Genomic DNA, 22,524 nt, shown 5'->3' with positions numbered 1-22,524 from the left:
CTCTGCCAGGATGTGCAGGAGGCTCACATATTTAAAGGAGCTTTCCCAGAAGAGTAGTAGACCAGGATCCCACACACTTCCCCCATAAATTGTGTGTTCCTGGGGCCTGATGACGCACTTTGTATCAAGGCCCCGCCCCCACGCCATGTTGCCGCAAATCACAACACTGCACAGTTGGGGATGCAATGATGCCACGCCCCCCCACCTTGAAGTCACCCTCCAGCAAAGTATGAGTTAAAGTGCTCATTAGCTTAATGACTGGAACTCCTATCAACCCTGAATAGAGTTGTAGTCCAAGAACAGCTGCAGAGCACACCAATCCCTGGAAAACTGCTACAGCACCCCATTTACTTCCCAGTAAATCTAAATAATAAAAAAAAAAAAGAAGCCGATAAGATATAGACAGAAAGAAAATAGTGTAGATAGCAAACAGTTTAGCGTTTTGTTTATTTCCTGCTAGCTGAAGTATAGATAATAAATTGCTCTGAGATCTATTTAATATTCCTAATATAACTTGTCTGCCACCGCCGGTTGCCTACCCTTAAACCAGAGGCGTATTATGAGAGGAGAGGGCCCGTATGAAGTCTCCGGCCGGGCCCCCTCCTCTTTAACCAGAGCCTACTGCGCATGTACAGGTCTTTGGGGAAATGGCACAGCGGCCATTTTACCTGCGTTTTTTCTACGGCCCATAAGCAAATCACAGGGAAAACGGTAGCCTCAGGACTCCGGAGTGCCCCATCAGATGCAGGTGCACACATTATAGATAAGCCACTGGCTTGAACTAACCGAAAAAAGAGCACCAGTGGCTTATTATCAACGGGGGCAGCCACTTTTTTGGCAATGGTGACCATTGCTTAGAATGCTGCTTCGTTCACTCAAAACCAGTAACAAGTTGTCTCCAGTGACTAGTCTAGTGAACACTGTAGACTTTTGATGCACACTTTTGGCCCAAATGTATTTCCTTATATCACTAAAATGACCTATGATTTTTCTAGAGCATACATTTTGTTATATCGTTGTTGCATTATTCATTAGTTACAGGACACATCAGCTTGCTATAGGTAAGAGGGCCTGTAATGTTCAAACATTTTCTATTTAAACAGTATGGCTGCAGTAAGAGCAATAACAGTCTTGATTTGGGAAGCGCGTGTAATATTCAGCATTAATGCAATCTGTTTGCCTCAGTTTTTCACATATAATGGGGTGAGGTCTTATGTATGTATTACTCGCAGCACAGCCCTTATTTCAATGGAAACATGCCCTCAGCAATCCCAATAATAAAGTCATGTCATCTATGTTTCCTTAAGGCACATTTTAGTCAACATGAATAATATAATTATGAGGCAAGGGCCTCTTTGAAAGCCACATATGGCCCCCCTGCCCCCCCCCCCCCACATATGGCCCCCCCCTGCCCCCCCCCCCCCCCCCCCCGGGCCGTAACTTGGACAGTCTTGACAGGAGACAGAGCTTTTATTACTTGTACCAGCTACTAGGTTACTACATTCTACCCTGTGAATACCACGTACATATCAATTGTGTCCCAATAAGATGCAGTTTAGAGGAATGCTGCTGGGTGATTGCTGAATGACCAACTCAACAAACCGATGTATTTATTTGCACAATATTGATATTTTAAAATGTAAAATATAAGAAATTACTGCTCTGTCCAATGATTCATCCGTTAAGAGACCACATGATTTTTTTTAACCCCTGCTGTTCTAAAAATGAAAAGTTCCTTAGAAAACTATGTGATATATAGCAGAGATGAGCTAAATTGTACACAAAAAATAAAATTAACCCCCCCAAAAAACTGTTCCATGGATTAATCGACTCATTCCAACTTTGGCCGTGAAATTTCGCCTGCGTAATTTGGCCTAAACTGTTTACCGCGCCATACAGCGGACTTAATGGGCAATTGACGTCCTCAGCTCTATTCAGACTGCAAATTCATGAAAATATCAGTACAAAATACAGTGCGGCTCCAAGGAATGGTGAAACATGAAGATTCTATGGACAGAACTTCGCAGGTCTGTGACAGCTTGTTCCAGCACAAAACTTGTGTCACATGACATTTTGCTCATCTCTTTATATACACGCATACATAGACACACATTAACTCAATTATTGACCTTCACAAGCAGTCACTTGTGTATAACTTCCTGTAATGCAATAGTGTCACTTAAAATGAGATTTATCAGATGTATTAGAGGCGTGAATAAACAAAAAAAATAAAAAATACTGAACAGATAACAGTAATACAAGACCAGCTTGCATTTCAGCTCTATTAATAACATGCTAGAAAGAGAGGAAAACAGAATGAACAGAGGATTTACTGGCAACCTATAATAAACACTTGACGACAGCTTTAGAAAAAGAACACTGGGTTTTCTTCATTTCCTTCTCTTTGGACCATAAAACATTAAGCGGAGGTTGACAAACACTATAACTGTATGTGAGCAAGAGCCATTTGCCACCATCATTTTCCCATGGTGTTGGCTGCCATTTTGAACACATGAAAATGCAGCCTATCAAGTAGTGACATTACTGAGGCACAAGGTACTTGGCCTCCTCAGTACGGTCACTGATAGCCGATAGGCAGCTCTTCTATAGAAACATTGGTTCATCCTACAAAATGGCTGCCACTGCTGTGCATAGGAGATGGGCACGCTTTAAAAACATAAAAATGTTAAGTCTGTTTAGAACATCTTAAAAACTCCATTTTACTTGTGCTTTTTAGTGTCACCTGGAAGTAGATACAGTGGGTTCTAACCTAACAGAACACACAGCTAGCAGCATATTGAGCGTGAGTTAACAGTCCAGGTATTCAGACAAATTCAGGTACAATGAAGTACAAATTTGAGGAAAAGTATTAAAAATAAGAGGAGTATACACAAATACTGCACTATTCTTCCAGAAACCGCTCACTTTTCCAAAATATCAGCAGTATGCAGTCACTGGTTGTAGCCTATTCTTACTGTGATCGACAGTAATTAATTGTCCAGCAGTGACTCAGGTCCCTTATATATCCATCACATTAATACAATTATGAATGAATACCTCACATTACTGCAATAAGGAGACTTTTCACAGACTCCATATGCCTTTAGTTTTGCTTCATAAGAACCGAGAAGGATCACTTAAAATTGAGAAAGTATTCCCAATTTTGTTTGAGGAATCGGTCCAGTTTTTCCTTGATTCAGCCCATAACCAGCCAACTAGGCAGAGTTTAGTGTAACATCCATTATTATGCTAATGACCTATTCATCCAATACGTTATAGAGAAACTACATTAGTTAATTGTTTACGTTTGGTATCTGGCCTTGGAGAAGTTAAAGATATGCTACTATCACTAGACCACGATGGCACTTTGGAGTCAGGGCAAGTGTCTTTAGATTCCATCAAATACTTTTCATATCGGTGAAGGTATGGGGGCTTCTCCGGTAAGAGATAATAATGTGTTGAACTGGCTTTCTTTCCATTTTCCATAATTGGCAAAATACAAGGGATCTTATTGGCAGATCCTTCACTGTTTTGTCTCTGGAGAGCTTTGCTACTGACGTATTTTGGGTCAGGCGCAAAACTCTGTGTTGGGGGCATTACCCCATTGATGTACGAAGGCAGACTCTTTGGGCTTGGAGTACGAGAGTTACTCCTGGAAAGAGGTTCTCTTGGTGGTACCTTAGGAGGCCTGTCCTCATCACTGTATGTGTTTGAAGAAACTTCTGCTGACCACCTTCTGTAATCAGGCTTTAATGGCCTAGGGGGTATTGGAATCCTTGGTGGAACTTCGGGTTTGTCTTCATCAGAATTAGGGGAAGTCCTATTTGTATGTACCCGAATTGCTGGTTTATTGTATGATCCAGCTGGTCCTGAATGAGACCGCCTTAACCTCCGGGGGTTTGGTTCTGGTTTCTGAGGTTTTGAGTACTCTACATGTTCATTCTGGTTAGATGTTGGGCTTACATCTGCTGGTTTGTTTGCAGCTGTTGACTCAAAATAGGCATAATTAATCTGTCCGCATCCCCTGAAGCTTCGCCTGCTTGGGACACCGTATTTAAATGCCAAAGGCCTTCCATCTTGTATGAGCAAGTCTGTTTCAGAACTTGTAATAAATTCAACCTCGCTATCTGCATCATCAAAAAAATTATCTTCTGAAATTGGAAGGGGTGGAAGAGGCCTTGAGCTCCGATCACTAGAAGGAATAGCATAAAACTGAGGTGGTCCAAATTTAACAGGTGTCAGAGGAGGGGTCTTTTCCGCCCCCACATTCATTGACAGTTTCTTAAAGGAGGGAACAACTTGGTCATCTTCACAGTTTGCTGAATGTTCTACAATAGGCATTCCAAGATGCAAAAAGTTGGGTTTCTTTAAAGGGACCTTCATACAATTTTCAGAGCAGCAGTGTCCATTCATCATGTATGGTCTTGACATTTGGCCTATAATATAAAGAGAGATATTGTTTGCAGTCAACCAGTACACAGTTACCATGTCCTAACATTCCATAATGTTTGCTTTATAGATGAGTGAATTAGCAGCTTTAGTTTAGGTATACGAATTAAATTAAGAAGTCATATGGGGGAGTTTAAATGGACTCATTTAACAATAGCCAAACCGATCCAAGCTCGTTATGGACATGACATACTGAATGAACGATGAATTCTGCAAGCCAGCAAAGATCTAGTCACTCAACCAGCAACATTAAATGTAGTTTTATTGCTTGTTTTTTTCTACATTCTTCTAAGAGTTCTACATTAGAATAGAGATGTGTGCGGACCCGCTTGTTTTAGCTTTGGCAAAACCACGTTCAAGTGTTTTGGTTTTCTTTAAAAAATTGATAACCGCTAAATTCATGCAACTTGAACCGCTTTTTGTTCCTATATCATTAATTTCCAGTCAATTTTGGCCAATTTGAGCACCTGAAATTCATGAGAGAAGGACTCGCATGCAATTCCAAAACACAAAAGATCCGTATTTAGATCAGAGAATCAACTTGCGGGAATACCAGAGCCATGACTTGGTTCTACTCAGTACCCCAAACTTCAGGTGTGTTCGGTGTTCAACAAAACTGAACCGCCGATCTCTACTATAAAATAGAACATAAATGGAGGTCACAAGGGATTGTTGGAAGCAAAATATAGTTTTCTCTAACACACTTCAATGGCAGATATAGATATTCACTAACTAAAAGAAAGTAGTGCTGGAACATCAGCAAAATCTACAAAGTGGCAAAAACCCCTATCTACTAAATAAACGGGAAGAACAAACGATACACACATCGGTTCATCTGGTGTAAATTGGCTTTTGGGGATACTGTGAAAGGTGGAGACGCTTTGCGCTCATTGAACAGACATTAATCTTGCAGTTAGAGGTCAGACATCACAAAAATCCAGCCTAAAAAGAGTTTTGAGCCATTTTTTGTACCGCTTTTAAAAAAAAAATACAGCAGCACATTGAGGAGTGGCTTACATTATACAGTTATATGAACAAGCAGATTGTCAAACACACTGTAACACTGCTTACCGATAGAAGATATCTGCTGTGCTGGGGACTTCATACTGTAGGGTAAGGACAAATGTTCCACACCATAGAATGTACTGTAACAGAACAAAGGGTTATTAATAATCAGACTTTATACTAGTTTTCTCTTCTCATAATTAAAGTTTAGAAAAGTGGTAGTTATTGATTTCTTAAACATTTTTTTTATTTCTAGGAGGTATAAATCTCTTATTGCAACTTGATTAATTATTAAACAGTACACTGGAGGCAGTCATGTTCTGAGTGGGTTCCTAGTGCATGGATAGGCTACAGTCTGATTCAACCCACCATTTTAGGAAGCCAGAATGCTTACATAAGTACATGGGCGTATGGTCCTAAATCATGTAGGGTCTTCTTCATGCAACATCAGTAATATATGTTACCTCCTGTCAGCAGTTTGAGGCAGACTCTGGGTTGGGGGCAAACCAGGAAAACAAAAACAAAAAAAAAACACCACACGTAAACGGACTATGCGCAGATAGATTTAGATTTCTGGAGGAGCGTGTCCAAATTCCGGTATTTACCCTACATGGCCAAAATAAATGTATTTGCACCCCTTCCATTGTCACATGGTTTGTTCCAGGAGCAAAGTTACTAGCATTTTTTGTTTAGCTTTACTACCAACCCAGAGTCAAAATCAGTCCTTTGATGAATAAATATTCTATATATTGCTGGTAGCTATCAGTCTCACATTTATGTTACTTACTGTTCATATTCAGCAGCATCATTTGCCCAACATGATTTGGAGCACATTAAATCCCGTGCAGCGTGCATAAAGCCATTTTTCAATGAAACGTCTTGAGCTGCAAGTCCAGCTGTTGTCATTGTGTCTTGTTCTGTACAGATGTTGGCTATTTACAAAGAGCTACAGACTGTGGTTCTATGAGCAGCTGTCATTCCTTCAACTGGAAAAAGAAAAAAGAAATGGTCATTATAAAGACACGTTATATATTGTTACACCAATGCACTTCCACTTCTTTATACGGGATGCACATATCACATTAGCCTTACAGCCCTCAGTATCTGGAGCTTAGCACATAGATTACATTTCATGCGACCTTGACGAGTATATACATGAGCAACTTCTCATGAAGATCATCATAGGCAGCGACCTTACTCTTGTACAACTGAAGCTACAGTACAGATTTTTTTTTCCCGAAATACATTCCTAACCTCCAGTTCATGAAAATACATTTAAAATGGGATTAAGGGGTCTATGTACTAAGTAAGCCTTGGAGAGAACTAAAGTGGACGGAGATAAAGTACCAACCAATCAGCTCCTGTCACTTTACAGGCTGTGTTTGAGAAAAATGGTAGTGAGGAGCTAATTGGTTGGTACGTTATCTCTGCCCACTTTATCTTTCTCTCTAAGGCTTCGTACATAGGCCCCGATTCAGAGCCGGATGCTCTGACGGAGCGCTCGCTCTGAATCAGGGCCGTCCTTCTGAAGTTTTAGAGCGGCCTCCTGACCACCCACAGCTATAGCGAGCAGCCAGGAAGATGGTCGCGATGGTCAAGACCATTGCAACCATCGGGCTTGCGACGAGACCCTTGTGGTAGGGTCTCGTTGCCGCAAGCCTTGGAGTGCTTTCGGCTCTCTCAGAGCCGAAGGCACTCCCACTGACATCACTTGTCATGTCATAGCCTGATTCAATAGGAATAGAGATTATATTTTACACTGGAGCAGTTTGTATCAAATAGATCTATAAGAGCAGCGTAAACAAGGCCTGGGCTGTGCTGAGGTTTTGCACTTTACAGAGCTCCTTAAAAAAAAAAAAAAACCCCAGCAACTGAGTTTTACTTGTGTCTAAAACTTTCCATCAAGCACATACTGGCTTAGCTATTAACACAGATCACCATGCAGACATGTATTAAATCTAGTGGGGGAAAGAAAATAAAAAAAAGTCAGTGCTGACCATAGCATCCAGATACGAATTGTTTTTCTAGCGCAGATGTCAAAATGAAAGCAAACTCCTGATTAGTTGTTGCAGGCACCAGTTTTTTAATTGGTTTCTTGATGCTTCCTAATGTAGACAAAGACGGATTTGTACGCTAGATGCGTACGCTTTGCAGATGTTCCCGCAGTTGAGTGATATTTTTTGCTACTGCGCATACGTGAAACACAGATGGAAGTCCCTATGCCCACATGCGAGCTGTGGTTTAACACACCATTCGCAAGGTCTCAGTGATTGGGGGTTGAGAACACACCACCTTGCAGAGGATTTGCACACAACACAGGTAGGGGAAGTGGGTTGTGCACTATTTTTAGGTCGGGGAGTCTGTTGGTGGGCATTAGCTTATTTTCGCACATAAATTGCAAGCACGGTCGCTTATGCAATACCGTACAGCTCTCAATCAGAAGCTAAGAGCCCCAACTATTTTGAGAACCTACAAATTTATATATAAAGTTTTTAAAAGCCTGTTAAATACATAAAATAAAAAAACGCCACAATTTAATAGCTAAATAGGAAGGGTTAAAAAAGAAGAAAAAAAAAAAATCAATAAAAGACTAGGCCCAGTGCAAACCCTGCAACTATTTACTTAGAACACCTGTAAAGTGTACACCTTTAATCTGGTTTATATGCACACTTTAGGACACAAAACACGTTTATTGCTTAGGTATTCCATTTAGGGAAAGATTCTTGGCAAAAGCCTATCTTCCAATTCTCCGAGCTGATCCACTAGGCCAGATTTAGAAGGAAAATTGCCATTAAAAACACTGAAGTTACACTGAGCGTTTCTATGGAACCCGTATGGCAAGTCTAATCCACTATAAACATTTATCATGAGATTCATTTGTTTTGACTGCTGGCATCAGATTCCCCCAGCTCTTCATACCATGTACGGGCTTCAGGATGAGTTTCCTTCTGCACCACGTTCTAAAAGTGATAAACACAATGTGAATGGCTAAGCTGATGTTTCCAATAACATAGGGCCAGGCTGCTGCAGAGATGGGCGCAAATAACACAGCCGCTGGGTCTATGTAAGCAGCACCTCTGCGAAACGGTGCTAATGCAGCAGGAGGCCCCTAGTGTATAGACACTTACTGCCAGCATCGCAGATCCTAGGGCTAAGTCCGAAGACACAGCATCGGGTCTGCAACGCGACCATCAGCCGCAGCATCGGCCATCTGAGTGAGCCTTAGGCTGCCCACACACATAGCGATATTTTACACGATTTGGCCGATTTCGACGAATTGTGACGACAAATCGTGTAACATATGCCCAAATCATGAGTAATTCGTGACTCCCCGCAGGTCGCACATTGCATCTTCAGATCTGCCATGCTGTAGGGCAGATTTGCCAATCTGGGACACAAGGCACTGGATTCAAGATAGATCTTAAGTCAGATTGGACATTTTTTACTCCAAATCGTGGCCACGACTGCCAGGGAGCTGCCTGGGCAGAGTTCAGGGGAAATCGATGTCGGATCGTGAGCACATCGCTATGTCTGTGGGCACCTTAAGGCTTCTCAGAATGTGTACCCAGCTTTAACGTCATGTCATCAGCTGTGTTTGAAAAATTACAGTTAGGACCTGATTGGCTGATTCTTTATCTCCAACCAAGGCTTAGTAAATAGACCCCAAAGTACCAACCAATCAGCTCCTAACTGTAATTTTTCAATCACAGCCTGTGACATGGCAGTTAAGAGCTGATTGGCTGGTACTTTATCTCTGTTTACTTTATCTCCAAACTTTGATACATCTCCCCCTAGGGATGGAGATTACAGACTAGTAAAGTCAGCATAAAGGATTTTTAAATAAAAACAGGCACCTCTGGTTATGTAAGAGCTGGGAGCCACTCAGACGTAATGTGCCATGTAACAATGAGCAGTGCAGGGTACATATCCACCCCGCCCTAGTCTACAACATCATTTCTTCAGGACTGACTAGAGTCCATATAATGCACCTATGAATCACACCACTGTACAGATTGCACATAGAGACATTTGGGGAATATGTAACTCACATTTTATGCTCTAATGCTATTGCCCCCTCTCATGCACACCAGGCATGGTTCAAGGTTTATCACCGGGAATACTGGAGTTTATGAAAGCGTACAAGGTATACAGTGTATGTATTTATCGATTTTATGGTCACCTCTCCCAAAAGGTTTTTGAAGAGTTTCCCCACTGATGAGGTCCGTAGTGATAGTATAGCACTGGGAATAATTTGGATTCCAGTGTGTCGACTACATATCGCAGCACAGCCTGACCGTCCGCTGGCAGCAGACTACGGGGTCTATTTACTAAGCAGTGTTAGGAGACAGAGTGAAAAGTGATAAGGTGCCAGCCAATCAGCTCCCAACTGTCATTTTTCAAACACAGCCTGTGAGATGACAGTTGGGAGCTGATTGGCTGGTACCTTATCACTTTTCACTCTGTCTCCTAACACTGCTTAGTAAATAGACACCTAAATGTGTTATACCACCTCTATGACAAGGTATGTTAGTGGCTTCCTTATTAGCTACAAGATAAATTAATGAGGACAACTCTGCACCCCCCCCCATCTACATACATATCCCATAACTACAGTACACAATCAGAGTTTAAATTGCCCATCATCTTCTTCCCTTCCAGAGACACCAGGAATTTATTGTGATGACTTAGTGTCCCTCCTACATCCCCAGCTACACACTCACAATCATTACACACTGAAACATCAGTTTTATTTGCCTGGCAGTAATCCTTCAGTTTTCAGCCATTTAATGAACAGCAAGGAGAGCCAAACGCCACATTCCTTTATCCTGGATGACAGGAGCAGGAAAGCAAAGATAAATGTAGAACCAAGGGGGAGAATTATCAAAGCTTGGAGAAAGACGTATCAAACATTGGAGAGAGATAAAGTAGATGGAGATAAAAGTACCTACCAATCAGCTCCTAACCGTCACTTTACAGGCTGTGTTTGAAAAATGACAGTTAAGGGCTGTTGGTTGGTACTCTTATCTCTCTCCCAAAAGTACCAACCAATCAGCTCCTAACTGACATTTTTCAAATGAGTTAGGAGCTGCTTGGTTGGTACTTTATCTCTCTCCAAGCATTGCTAAATCTATCAGACCCTTTCTGTTGATCCACCGATATAGCTACTGAGGATAATTTGTAGCAGTGTAGTACAAGGAAATTAAAATGCGCACAAGTGTTAGAACTTAGAAGCCTCTTACATTTGGGAGAACAAGGCAGCACAGATCGGTCTCCAAGTGGCTGCTTAATGCATATTAGCTGACAGGTCACAAGGGCTTTTACTGGATGCCTAGGGAATGGCCATTAGTGAGCATTAAGAGACTTTAGACGTGGTGACGAATGCAGAGTGGAAAGTAGTACAGAAGCTCAATGTTGTTGGATGCTGAACCACACTTTTTTTTTTTTTAAACAAGTTGAAAACCTCCCAGGGATAATATATAGCTTTATTGCACTGTACTCAGAGGTATGATTAGAAAATAACTTTTCTATAGGCCAGTAGGGGCATTTATGAAAGCTGCGGCACAGGAAATGGATGCTTTTACATACAGCAAACAGATCTCCCTTTGGCGGAGACCTGGGACATGGCACTGCTTTTATGTCAAGGCCTTGGAACAGCCCCACTAGAACAAATATTCCTCTATGTTAAGGAAGTGTTGCTCTAAATGCAGAGATGGTTTCTACCTATATTTATTACACACATCCTCGCAAGAATGCCTAGGGGCAAAGACAAAGGTCTAACCTCAGCTGGCCTCCCCCCTCTATTGCTTATAGAGGGCTTAACAGTCGTCCTTCGAGATTTAGGAACAGAAATACTGGCTACCATCATGTGGCAGGAACCTTTGCCCACGAGAAGTTGATTTACAAAGAGAAAAACAAACAAACAAACAAAAAAACTAGACAGTAAACACCATGTTGCGTAAAGCAACAAACAAAGCAAAACTAATGAACAGTCAAAAGTATCTGCAAACATAAGGGAATCACACAAATACCACCAGACTGGGCGATGGAGTTCCTCCAGGGACTTAAGCTTGCAAACTGCCTAGAATGGAAGTCCAGTGGTCTAATGCTCCCACTGCTTCTCATATGTCCCAGCATTCATATCCTCATCACTGCTGTTAATAGCCAGCAGTACCATGCCCAAGAGACTCTACACCACCACCAGCCTCTTGGATCCAATAGATATAGCGAGGCCATGTCCAACTGTTGCTCATTGGGCAGTGGTCCACAATTCTCACCCGAATTGGCCAGATGGGAACCTTGATCCTCAAACTCCATAGAGAAGGACCATGGGTGTTTTCCCACTGTCAGCGCTAAGGCACTTTGAGGCATTCTGGGCAGGACAGGGGCACCTGCAGTGAGCTTGGGATGGAGATCTGGGGCAATAAGACCACCAATGGCGCGACAGGATAAAATAATGGGGCTAGGTGGGTGCACGCAAGGTTATTTAGCCTTTTGGTGGATTCTTGCGCATCTGCATTGCCATTGAGGAGAACAGAACTTCCCAGATCTGGCAGCTGGTACATGTCATATGTATGACATTCTGAGCCAGCACAGCACACTAACATCAGAAGGGTTGGGTACGGGACCCTGGTGGTCAGAATACCGACAGCGGAATCAGGTAAGTATCACAACCATCCCCCTAACATACCTTTCCCGCAGCCTAACACCAACCCTCCCCTCCCACAGCCCAATCCAAACCCTCCCCCTAACGCTTACTGTCAGCAGTCGGTATTCTGACCGCCGGCAGGCCGACCACATCCCCATTAGAAGTGTTGTATTCTTATATATTATAATACACTTAATGCAGAATATTTAGTTATTTGAGGAATTGAATGCTCCTCTGGAACAGGCGGAGTATGCTCCTGGCATATGGGATGTTCACACTCTCATTAACACCCATCAATAGTCATACAGTAACAGCCCAGACAGTGGATAGATTGGCAAACATTGAGAAAAGTGCCAAAAACAGGGGTGCGAGCAGAAATCCGACAAAAGTACAGACGCGATGCTGTTTTCTGACCTTAGAAACAGCATCGCGCCAGGAAGTTTAGTCAGAGAATGCCCGTTCTTGTGACTAAAAACCCTGTTTGAGGTGCGAGGAGCAGGAGAAGGGGCATTCTCTGACCTAACAGCTCCCTTCCAGCACCATTTTATTCGTGTTCAATTGAATCGAGCCCAATGACTATTTGACTATAAACTAAAAATCATATACCCTAGTTATAATATAGGCCCTGACTCAGAAATGTACGCTAATGCAATTGCAGCTGCAATTTCACACAGAAGGCAGCTGCGTAAATATGCTAATGTCTTATCCAGTGCTTAGAGACGCCCACTGAAAGCATCTCACATCTGCCCCTCACACACAAAGCCAGAAACATCGAACGCAGATCAGGCGGCCGACAGCCATCTGAGTACGTCCGCAGACACAGCGGCTCTCCAGGCATGCGGAGGGCTCTCCTGCTGCGAATATGAACGCAGGGGCTAATTTATGCACCCCCAGAATCAGCTTTGCAGTAGCATTTATCAGGTACAGTCTATAAAATAATATGGAGGAGCTGGTTGGTTGCTACAGGCAACTTCTACACTTCTTGATACATAAACCCCTAAATGTAAAAAAAAACAAAAAAAACACACACCCCTTCAAAACGGATAATATGTTTTCCCTGGTCTAAGTCATCTAGTCAGAAGCCTTGTAGGCATCCATTGTACTATTCCAACCTGCACCTGCCATCGGTGCCCCCAAAGTCATCATTACCAGCGTGTCAGAGCGAAGATCCCATCTAAACTCTTCTGTCAACAGAGCGATTGTGCAAACTAGGGTCTGCTCCAAAATCCCTGTGGAATTCTAAACTTTTAACGAACGCTTAAAAAATATTTATGCTTGCGCTAAAAAAAGATTATTTTTGTTTCTCTTTTAAAAATGTTGCCCAGCTTCCAAGCGTGGGGGGAGGAGAAAATCCTTAGCCTGGCTCATGGCAGACAAGAAGCCTTTGTGTCACATGAGGTGACCTGCCTTAAGCTGCTGTGGAGAATTGTGAATGGGCAGTATTATTATGAATGTGCGCTTGGACAATCCTACTTTGACAGGAAAGAAAAAAAAAAGAAGACTGGGGGTAGGGGATACAAGAGTAATTACCGATTGTTGACGAGTCAAACTCTGAAGATTCATATCAAGCAGAATGTTAAAACATTTTGTAACCTATAATATGGCCTTAGTTACTAGGTTGGTGTGCGTTACAGTGATTAACATCCGTCTTGTATGAAAAAACTCTGAAAAGAGTGTTTGTGAGGACTGGGGGGGGGGGGCTATGTGCCTGGTTTGGAAGGGGGAAGGGTCTTTTCTAAAAACGAGAATGTCTAGGCAGGGAGAAAACATTCTAATGCAGTTCTAGTAGCATAAATACACAGTAAATCAATGACAAAAAAATGGTACAGTACCACCAGGGTGGGATATATTATTAAACAGTTACAGATTTGCAGATTTACTAAGGAAGTTAGGTTAGCACCCTTCAGACTTCATTAGGTTAAACCCCTCGTACTTCAGACGACGTTCTGATGTGTTCCCTCCACCCTCCAAACAATGCAGTCTCTGTAACTGGGGTATAGAACACATTTAGTCACTAGGGCTCATTAACTAAAGTTCCATTTAGGTGCTTAATCTGCAATAAACCATAGCAACCAATCAGATGCTCTTTTATTGTGTAACTTGCACTAGACAAAAAAAAAAAAGCGCCAAGTGCTGGTTGGTTTAATTCTAAAAGCAATAGTAGTGAATGAGCCCTACTGTCCAGGATTAATAAAACTACTGAAAAATCCAGTTAAATCTCTAAGGGGACATCCCGTACCAAGCATCGCATTAGTGCTGCGGTACATCCCGCCTGTCTTCAGGTACATACCGCGGTTCATTACTGCAGTATGTACCAAGAATATTGCAAAGTACAGCTCTCCTGATAAGAGCTGTCCTTTGCGATGGCTCTGCACAGAGGGACTACCGGGTTTAACACCCAGAAGTGCCTCTGACATCCTTCTGCGCATGCACAAATATGTCCAAATCATGATTGTTCTCTCACGATCACGATGCTGATGCGCGTACCTGTGGGTCGTACATTCCATCTTAAAATCTTGCCTACAGCAGGCAAGGTCTGATAATCTCGTACACGACGCACTGGAAATTGTTAAGGATGCACGATAGATCGTTGGTCAGATTGGACACTTTTCAGCGCCATATCGTGTCCTGGAGTGCCGGGAAGTTGTCTGGGAGAGTTCAAGAGACATCGCTCACGATATTGCATCGTGAGCACATCATTTATTTTGAAGGCAACTTAAGTGTCCGTGAGGTTCCCAAATTTCAGACAGCACTCCTGGGAGGTGTGTACATCTGCCTCCTGGATTTCACCCACTTCCTTTTGAACTGGACAGTCCAGGGGCTTTAGAATACATTTCATGATGGATTGGGTCATTATGGCTTGTTCAATGGCACAAATCACAGTATTTATTAGTGGATGGGTGGGACAGAGATGTGACCTCAGTCCTCGACTTTCAGCAAGTATGAATTTAAAAATTATATATATTTATCTGGCCACCAGTTGAGCAGCCTAGTGCTAGGCCATTTTGTTTTATGTATTGAATACCAATTATTACTGCACTGATAAACAATGCAAAAACAAACAAGAGGCAAAATATACTTAGGAAACAGTGACAGACTCCTAAACTTGTACAAGAGGTTACTCTGCATTTGTCAGATAAGGGTGTAAGCTTCCTTTTATTATTCATTCCTGATGAAGGGAGTGATCCTTACAGTTTTACGCTCCTGTAATTAAAAGGTATCACCTTGCTTTGCTTGCTGGCATATTATTAATTAACAGTAGTCGGTTTAAGGAGGACAGGCCCACGTGTGACACGGCTCCTCTTGCATGCTGCAAGTTTCATCAATGACTTCTGAACCTTAAAGAGGAAACTGCAATCCCATGATGCAAATGGTACAGAAGGGATTTCTTGCATTGAACAATGTCAAAGCTTACATACTGAAACCAATTAAAAGTAAAAAATGTATGAATTCCCTTCTCAGGAAGAGGAGTACATTTACACAGTGTGTCCCCATCTCCGTCTCCAATTGCCAGGATTATATCCGATGATTGAATAAAAACAGAGTAACCTTCGCATACACACAGCCAAAAAAAAAAAAAAAGAATAATAAATAATAATAATAATAATAATAATAATAAAAAAAAAATATCACAAAGATCCATCTCCAAAAAAAGACCGGAGTGCGGCCTTTACTGTTCTGTTGTGCCACTTAATCATACTTGCCTACTTTTGAAAAAGCATTTTAGGGAGATTGTGAAAGAAACACCTATGAGCGCGGCGGTAAAGTGGGCGTGTACTGCTACATCTAAGAGGCGTGCCATAAAATTGATTTACATACAAATGTAAATGAGCCCCAAAGGAGTTAATAACTACTTCTTGATGAAAACACACTGACACTTCTAAAAAAATGTATGTAGCCATCAGGGGCGTTTCTAGAGAGGAGGGGGCCCCTGTGCAGTCTCTGACACGGGCCCCCTCCTCTCCGCCCAGTAGCCGGCAGCGCACTGAGTTGTGCGCGGCCAGTGCCGGAGTTATAGACTCTGGGCACTAGAGTGTGCCCAGAGTTTATAGTGTATGCCCAGGTCACCGTTTGTTCAGCCTCCCCCCCCCGACCCGCCTACCAAATGGGGCGAGCTGTCGATCAACATCGACAGCCGCCCCTTTGGTAGTGAGCCTCGGAGCGAGAGAGTTGCTCTCTCGCTCCGGGGCTTGTGCACGCGCAGTGCAGCCGCTGCGCGTGCGCAGGTCTAACCATCGACCCGGTTGCGAGAGCATCGGCGCTTGCGACCGGGTCTGAATGAGACCAAAAGTTTGTAAAATCACAGCTTACGATGCAAACTTATAGACACAACAGCGACAAGTGCTAGGAATACAGAATTGTTGGAGGCTGTAGTAGGGTCTAGGGTAGGGTCTAGGGTAGGGTGGTATTCCTAAAATATGATCGTAGAATCGTAAAGTGGGATAGTGGTGAAGGAGTGAAATATAGGCATGTGGGGGGCTGTCCCCCTAAAAAAAAAAAAAAAAGAATTTCTCCAAGAATTTGGATTAGAACGTAGATCCACTTTAATATCAAGCTACTGAATGCACACAAATAGACACTAAAGACTGGGTAGTTATTAAACAGAAATAAAACAAACACAGGGACATGGATAGACAGAAACACATCGTGTTTTGTTCATTCGCAGGCAGGGGCAGTTGGCAGCCATAACACAGTCAAAAGTCAAAGCGTGACATTATCTCAGAACGCTATGTACTCGGCCTGAGAATTTCACCCACCTCACACCAGATTATGTCATCATGGTACCAAAAATGATATTTTATTGTAATAATTCTCAGGGGAAAAAAAGCAGCAAAGCAAACTTCCTCCCGGTGTATATCAGCTCTTCAAATAATATTTCGAGTTCAACTACCATAACCTGCTGCCTCACACCCATAACTTGCTGTAGTATATTTATGACTAATGGGGAGGAAATACTGTACGAATGAATGAGCGAGGGGTGATTTGGGCTGTACAGTACGTGAAGGATGAAAGCAATGACAATAGGCTGATGAGGATGAGGCGATTTGCATACAGCAGCCGGCATAGTAAGGCACCATGAGGAAGGAAATGGGAAAAGGAGGTGCTAGGAGGAAAAGCTATATATACCCCCAGTGTCAGTGCTAAGGAAATTAGATTGTATGCTCACTTGCTTGAATAGAATTGGGATTGTACAGCGCTGTTGATCACTGAGGTATATGTGTATCTCAGGAGCCAGTCAATACAATCTGGAAGCCAATAGGATCTTAAGGAACCAAAGAAGCAATCATCCATTAACCATGAATTGTTTACCTGGCTCCTGGATCTTGTCCAGCCCTATAAATAAAGAGACCACCTTTACACTGTGCCTCTAAAAGTGGGAAGGTGGGTGCAACTGGGTTGTAATCCCCCCCCCCCCCCACACACACACCTCCCTCACACCATCATACATGAGAAATGAAGTGGATAACGGCATAAAACCAATCTGGATGCTTCACTGATTGTCAGGGGGTATCCCTGACATAGAAGCAATCTCCCTGATTCCCTGAAGAGACTAGTAACCTCCCTGATTGCACATTTATGTAACTGTTACATAAACAAAATAAAAAAAAAACAGATATATACATTCAAATGGGATCATTAGTATAATTTCCCTGCATTGGTTATAAGGCACAATGATCCCTATGGCTACATAGATTTTCTGAGAAGTATCATTGTGTTTTCATCAACAAAAAGATCTTACTAACTGCTTTGGGGCTCGTTTACATGTGGATGTCAGTCAGTGTATGACACGCCTCTCAGATGTAGCAGTACACGCCCACTTTACCGCCGCGCTCATAGGTGCTGCTTTCACAATCTCCCTAAAATGCTTTTTCAATAGTAGCTAAGCATGCATTATGTACCAGAATAGCAGAAGCTAAGTGACTGAAATGTCTACACTAAGGTCGGGAAATACAGAATCCTATAGCCTAAAGGTGCATACACACTAGACGATATGCTCCCTGAGCGATATCGTCTAGTGTGTCCCCGGCAGGCTGTGCTCAATGTCGTTCATGACATTGAGCACAGCCGCTGAACGATATCATTAGCGATATCGTTCAGCGCCGGGCTCTCTCACCCATTCCCTGACATGCAGCAACCTGACGAGGTCGTCAGGTTGGCCTGCATGTCAGCCCGATGAACGAGGATGACGAACGACCCGCGGGAACGCGCGTCGTCGTCATCGTTCATCTTTTTTGTGTTAAAAATGGACGATAAAGTGGACGACTGAACGATAACGATATCGTTATCGTTCAGTCGTCCACTTTAATCGCCCAGTGTGTACGCACCATAAGTGATGCCCACCGAGTAAATCACAATACTGCTGGTAATACCACGTGAAGGCTGGATGAAGATTTTGATCAATTGCAACCACAAACTGCCCTGATAGTTACTGAAGCAGATCAAAGACCAATTGTGAGTAATAAGGTTTATGTCCATTTGCTGGTCTCCACTGGACACAGAACCAGTAGTTCCAACATCAGACCAACTATGGATTGCTGATCTGTCACTAGCTTAGTATCTAGGCCACCACGCGTAATTAATTACAGTAATACGTGCACTCTCTTTAAGACAATGATAGAACCCGTTTTGTCCTTTTGCCGATATCAAAATATTGACATTTACTGAATTTTTTTATGTAGATTATAATGAATTGGGAGAATTTCAGATCATGCAAATACAGATTACAGTTTTTCTTCACTTGTTTCTTAATGTGTAAACCCGCTTTCTACTGATCCAGCACTTTCTGTACATGTAATATTAAATATTAAGTCATGTCCTGTATTGTGTAAAATATATGGGTGTAGTAATAGGAGTACGGACACCTTGCTTTGTTATTTACAGAAGGAAGAAACTGCGCTGACAACATGACTGTGTACAAGGCAGTACAATTGGAGATTACAACATTTACAACCTAGACCACTAGATTGCTCCGTGGAGAGATACAGATCAGTGACTCACATTACTGCTGACCTATGTTCCACTCACATCATGCGGATACGATCACCCAAGTCACCTAAACCTGCACACAAGCGGGACCCACAACACTGCACCTACAGTGAATGCACTATTTAGATTTGATATATTTGCAGAACGTCAGAACGAGATGGCTGCAGCAGGATTAGGCATTTAAGAGGAATATTCTTGAATTAAAATCTTGAACCATAACGATGAACATTTGAGATCCGGCAAATGCATTCAGCATTGGAAAAGTACATAGTCCATATTATATGTTTACAATGCTGATTGCTTCAGAAATAAACAAGGCACCAGCCCGTAAAATGAAAAAAAAAAAAACCCAACCTCACCTTTCTTCACCCCTGACAGTTGCTTAGTAACCATTCTTGTAATACCTGTGTGGCAGGTGCACCTTTAGCCATTGACACACCCCCTTAAAGGGACACTTCACTCCCTAAACCTACTTAACATATTTTTTGAGTGATCACAATTTTTTCCCCCCAGATTAAAATGGAATTGTCTGACGCACACACACAATTTATCTACAATGTAACATCTCTACTGTAGTTTCCACACATTCAGAGACTATACAGTGCATTGTATTTGTTAAGCTTTAGTAAAGAAAAATATCAGTTGTTTAAACAATAATAATAATAATAATAATAATAATTTAATTCTGATTTATTCACACAACACACACACACATTATAAAGATATGCTCCAAAATGTAAATGGGAAATATATAGAGATAGATACTTATACTGCACCAGCATTTTCCATCTCTTTAATATATGTATATTAATATTATTTTTCCCTGCACCTGTGGAAAGTGCAGTTCATCTTAATGCAAGATGTGAAAATTCAGGGTGAAATAAGAGAAAGCCTATAATTTGCATCTATAGAACAGAAGATCCCCGAGGATTTTTAATTTGTAGCAACCTCAGCCAATCTCCGTGGGCATCAGCCACCCACAACCCCGACCCCGCTCTGTATACCCATACACAGCCAGGACCCCGCTCTGTATACCCATACACAGCCAGGACCCCGCTCTGTACACCCATACACAGCCAGGACCCCGCTCTGTACACCCATACACAGCCAGGACCACCGAGTAAATCACAATACAGCTGGTAATACCACGTGAAGGCTGGATGAAGATTTTGATCAATTGCAACCCATACACAGCCAGGACCCCGCTCTGTACACCCATACACAGCCAGGACCCCGCTCTGTATACCCATACACAGCCAGGACCCCGCTCTGTATACCCATACACAGCCAGGACCCCGCTCTGTATACCCATACACAGCCAGGACCCCGCAATGTATACCCATACACAGCCAGGACCCCGCACTGTATACCCATACACAGCCAGGACCCCGCACTGTATACCCATACACAGCCAGGACCCCGCACTGTATACCCATACACAGCCAGGACCCCGCTCTGTATACCCATACACAGCCAGGACCCCGCTCTGTATACCCATACACAGCCAGGACCCCGCACTGTATACCCATACACAGCCAGGACCCCGCACTGTATACCCATACACAGCCAGGACCCCGCACTGTATCCCCATACACAGCCAGGATCCCACTCTGTGTACCCATACACAGCCAGGATCCCACACTGTATCCCCATACACAGCCAGGACCCCGCTCTGTACACCCATACACAGCCAGGACCCCGCTCTGTGTACCCATACACAGCCAGGACCCCGCTCTGTGTACCCATACACAGCGAGGACCCCACTCTGTATACCATACACAGCCAGGACCCCACACTGTATCCCCATACACAGCCAGGAACCCATTCTCTGTAAAACCATATACTGCCAGGAACCCACTCTGTATACCCATACACAGCCAGGACCCCACTCTGTAAACCCATACACAGCCAGGACCCCACTCTGTAAACCAATACACAGCCAGGACCCCGCACTGTATACCCATACACAGCCAGGAACCCATTCTCTGTAAACCCATACACAGCCAGGACCCCACTCTGTACACCCAAACACAATTTAGCACGGACATGGAACCACCGACCTGCAGATGTATATGCTGCTTATCTAGATAATGGATTATATATTAATAATCACACTTTCATAAATGTAGGGGGAATCAGATCAAAGTATAAGTAACACATAGGGCTCATTGATCCAAAGAGCTTACACTCCAGTGGAAGACATAATAGTCAAAGTCTGTGTATGTGTACTGTCTCATATGCACACACAAGTCTACTACTGTCATTCAGGAACTTGCAATACGCAGTGCTAGTCCTAATTCAGCAGTATTGGAAGTCTAGCACTGTGCAGTATTTGCTCCGGCTACATAATAATAGAATTACTGTACATAGAGCTGTTACCTCTGCATGGGGTCATCTCACCCTCCTCAGTGCCTGGTAGGCAGCTCCCTCCACATTGTCAGAGCCTCTCCCGGCTGCTGTGATGCTAGAATCCAGGCTGATGCCCCTATAGAGCGCTGCTGTCCCTATTCAGCAGCCACTGTACTGTGTGTAATTCCTCCTGGCTGCTGATTCCGGGGAGAACAATTTATATGAATGGGTAGGACAGTGACGTCACAGAGCTACGCCCACCTCCTGGCAGAGCTTCTTAAAAGGGCAACAGCCTATGTGAGTCTAGGACCCAGGAAGAGGGAGAGAGTGGGAGTGTGTGGGTGTTATTACTCAGTGACTCACTATTATTATTATATCATATCTTTACTCCTCTGCAGCCACCTACTACAAAAATTAAATGGTAAGAAAACTTCTCAAATATGCACATGTGCCTTAAATGCTGCTCTGAGATAGAATATATATATATATTTATATACATAGACACACACACACACACATATATATATATATAGATATATATATAGATATATAAATATGTGCGCTATATATTTATATTCACACATATGCGCTCTCTCTATATTTATATACACACACAAGTTAAATAGAGATGAATGCACCTTCTACGAGTAGATGCTAAGCAATCTTGTGATGCATAAATACACTATTCACTGCTTAACATCTGCTCCCGGAGGGTAAAACCGCCCTCAAATGTTATGGTTCGGATTCTGTTTTGGTTTTGGATTTTTTTTGAAATTCATAAAAACAGCTAAAATCATGTATTTTGGATCTGTTTAACTTGTTCTATATTTTCTGACAGTGAATAGCCTGTCAGAAAATATAGAATACATTTCCAGAACCTGCCTATAAATCTGATAACAAGCACTAAGCTCCCATCAGAGTGTATAAAGGAACACATCCACTAGACGATCTACTCCATGTCCAATCTCTAAACGATTTTCCCTTGATTTTTTCCCTTGAAATTTTATCTTTCAGTCTGAACGATTTGCAAACGATCTTTAATAGATCAAGTGAAATTGACCTGCATGTTCGGTCGAGTGACGAGACGA

At 42.7% G+C, this 22,524-nt stretch overlaps 1 protein-coding gene across 1 annotated transcript; it reads right to left on the bottom strand.

The window, feature by feature from the left end:
- Positions 1 to 1,593: 1,593 nt before the first annotated feature.
- On the bottom strand, positions 1,594 to 21,615 carry ERRFI1 (ERBB receptor feedback inhibitor 1). Its single transcript, XM_088455748.1, has 4 exons — positions 21,467 to 21,615; positions 6,242 to 6,440; positions 5,521 to 5,594; positions 1,594 to 4,436 (listed from the first exon to the last, which is right to left on the bottom strand). The coding sequence occupies exons 2-4, from the start codon at positions 6,358 to 6,360 to the stop codon at positions 3,274 to 3,276; spliced, it is 1,356 nt and encodes a 451-aa protein (XP_088311874.1). The 5' UTR covers positions 6,361 to 6,440; positions 21,467 to 21,615; the 3' UTR covers positions 1,594 to 3,273.
- Positions 21,616 to 22,524: the final 909 nt, after the last annotated feature.

This window comes from Taudactylus pleione, unplaced genomic scaffold (assembly GCF_031769625.1).
Source record: "Taudactylus pleione unplaced genomic scaffold, aTauple2 ptg000671l, whole genome shotgun sequence".
Classification (NCBI taxonomy): Eukaryota; Metazoa; Chordata; class Amphibia; order Anura; family Myobatrachidae; genus Taudactylus; species Taudactylus pleione.
Note: the sequence above shows the minus strand (reverse complement) of the source record. Positions and strands in the feature narration are given on the sequence as shown.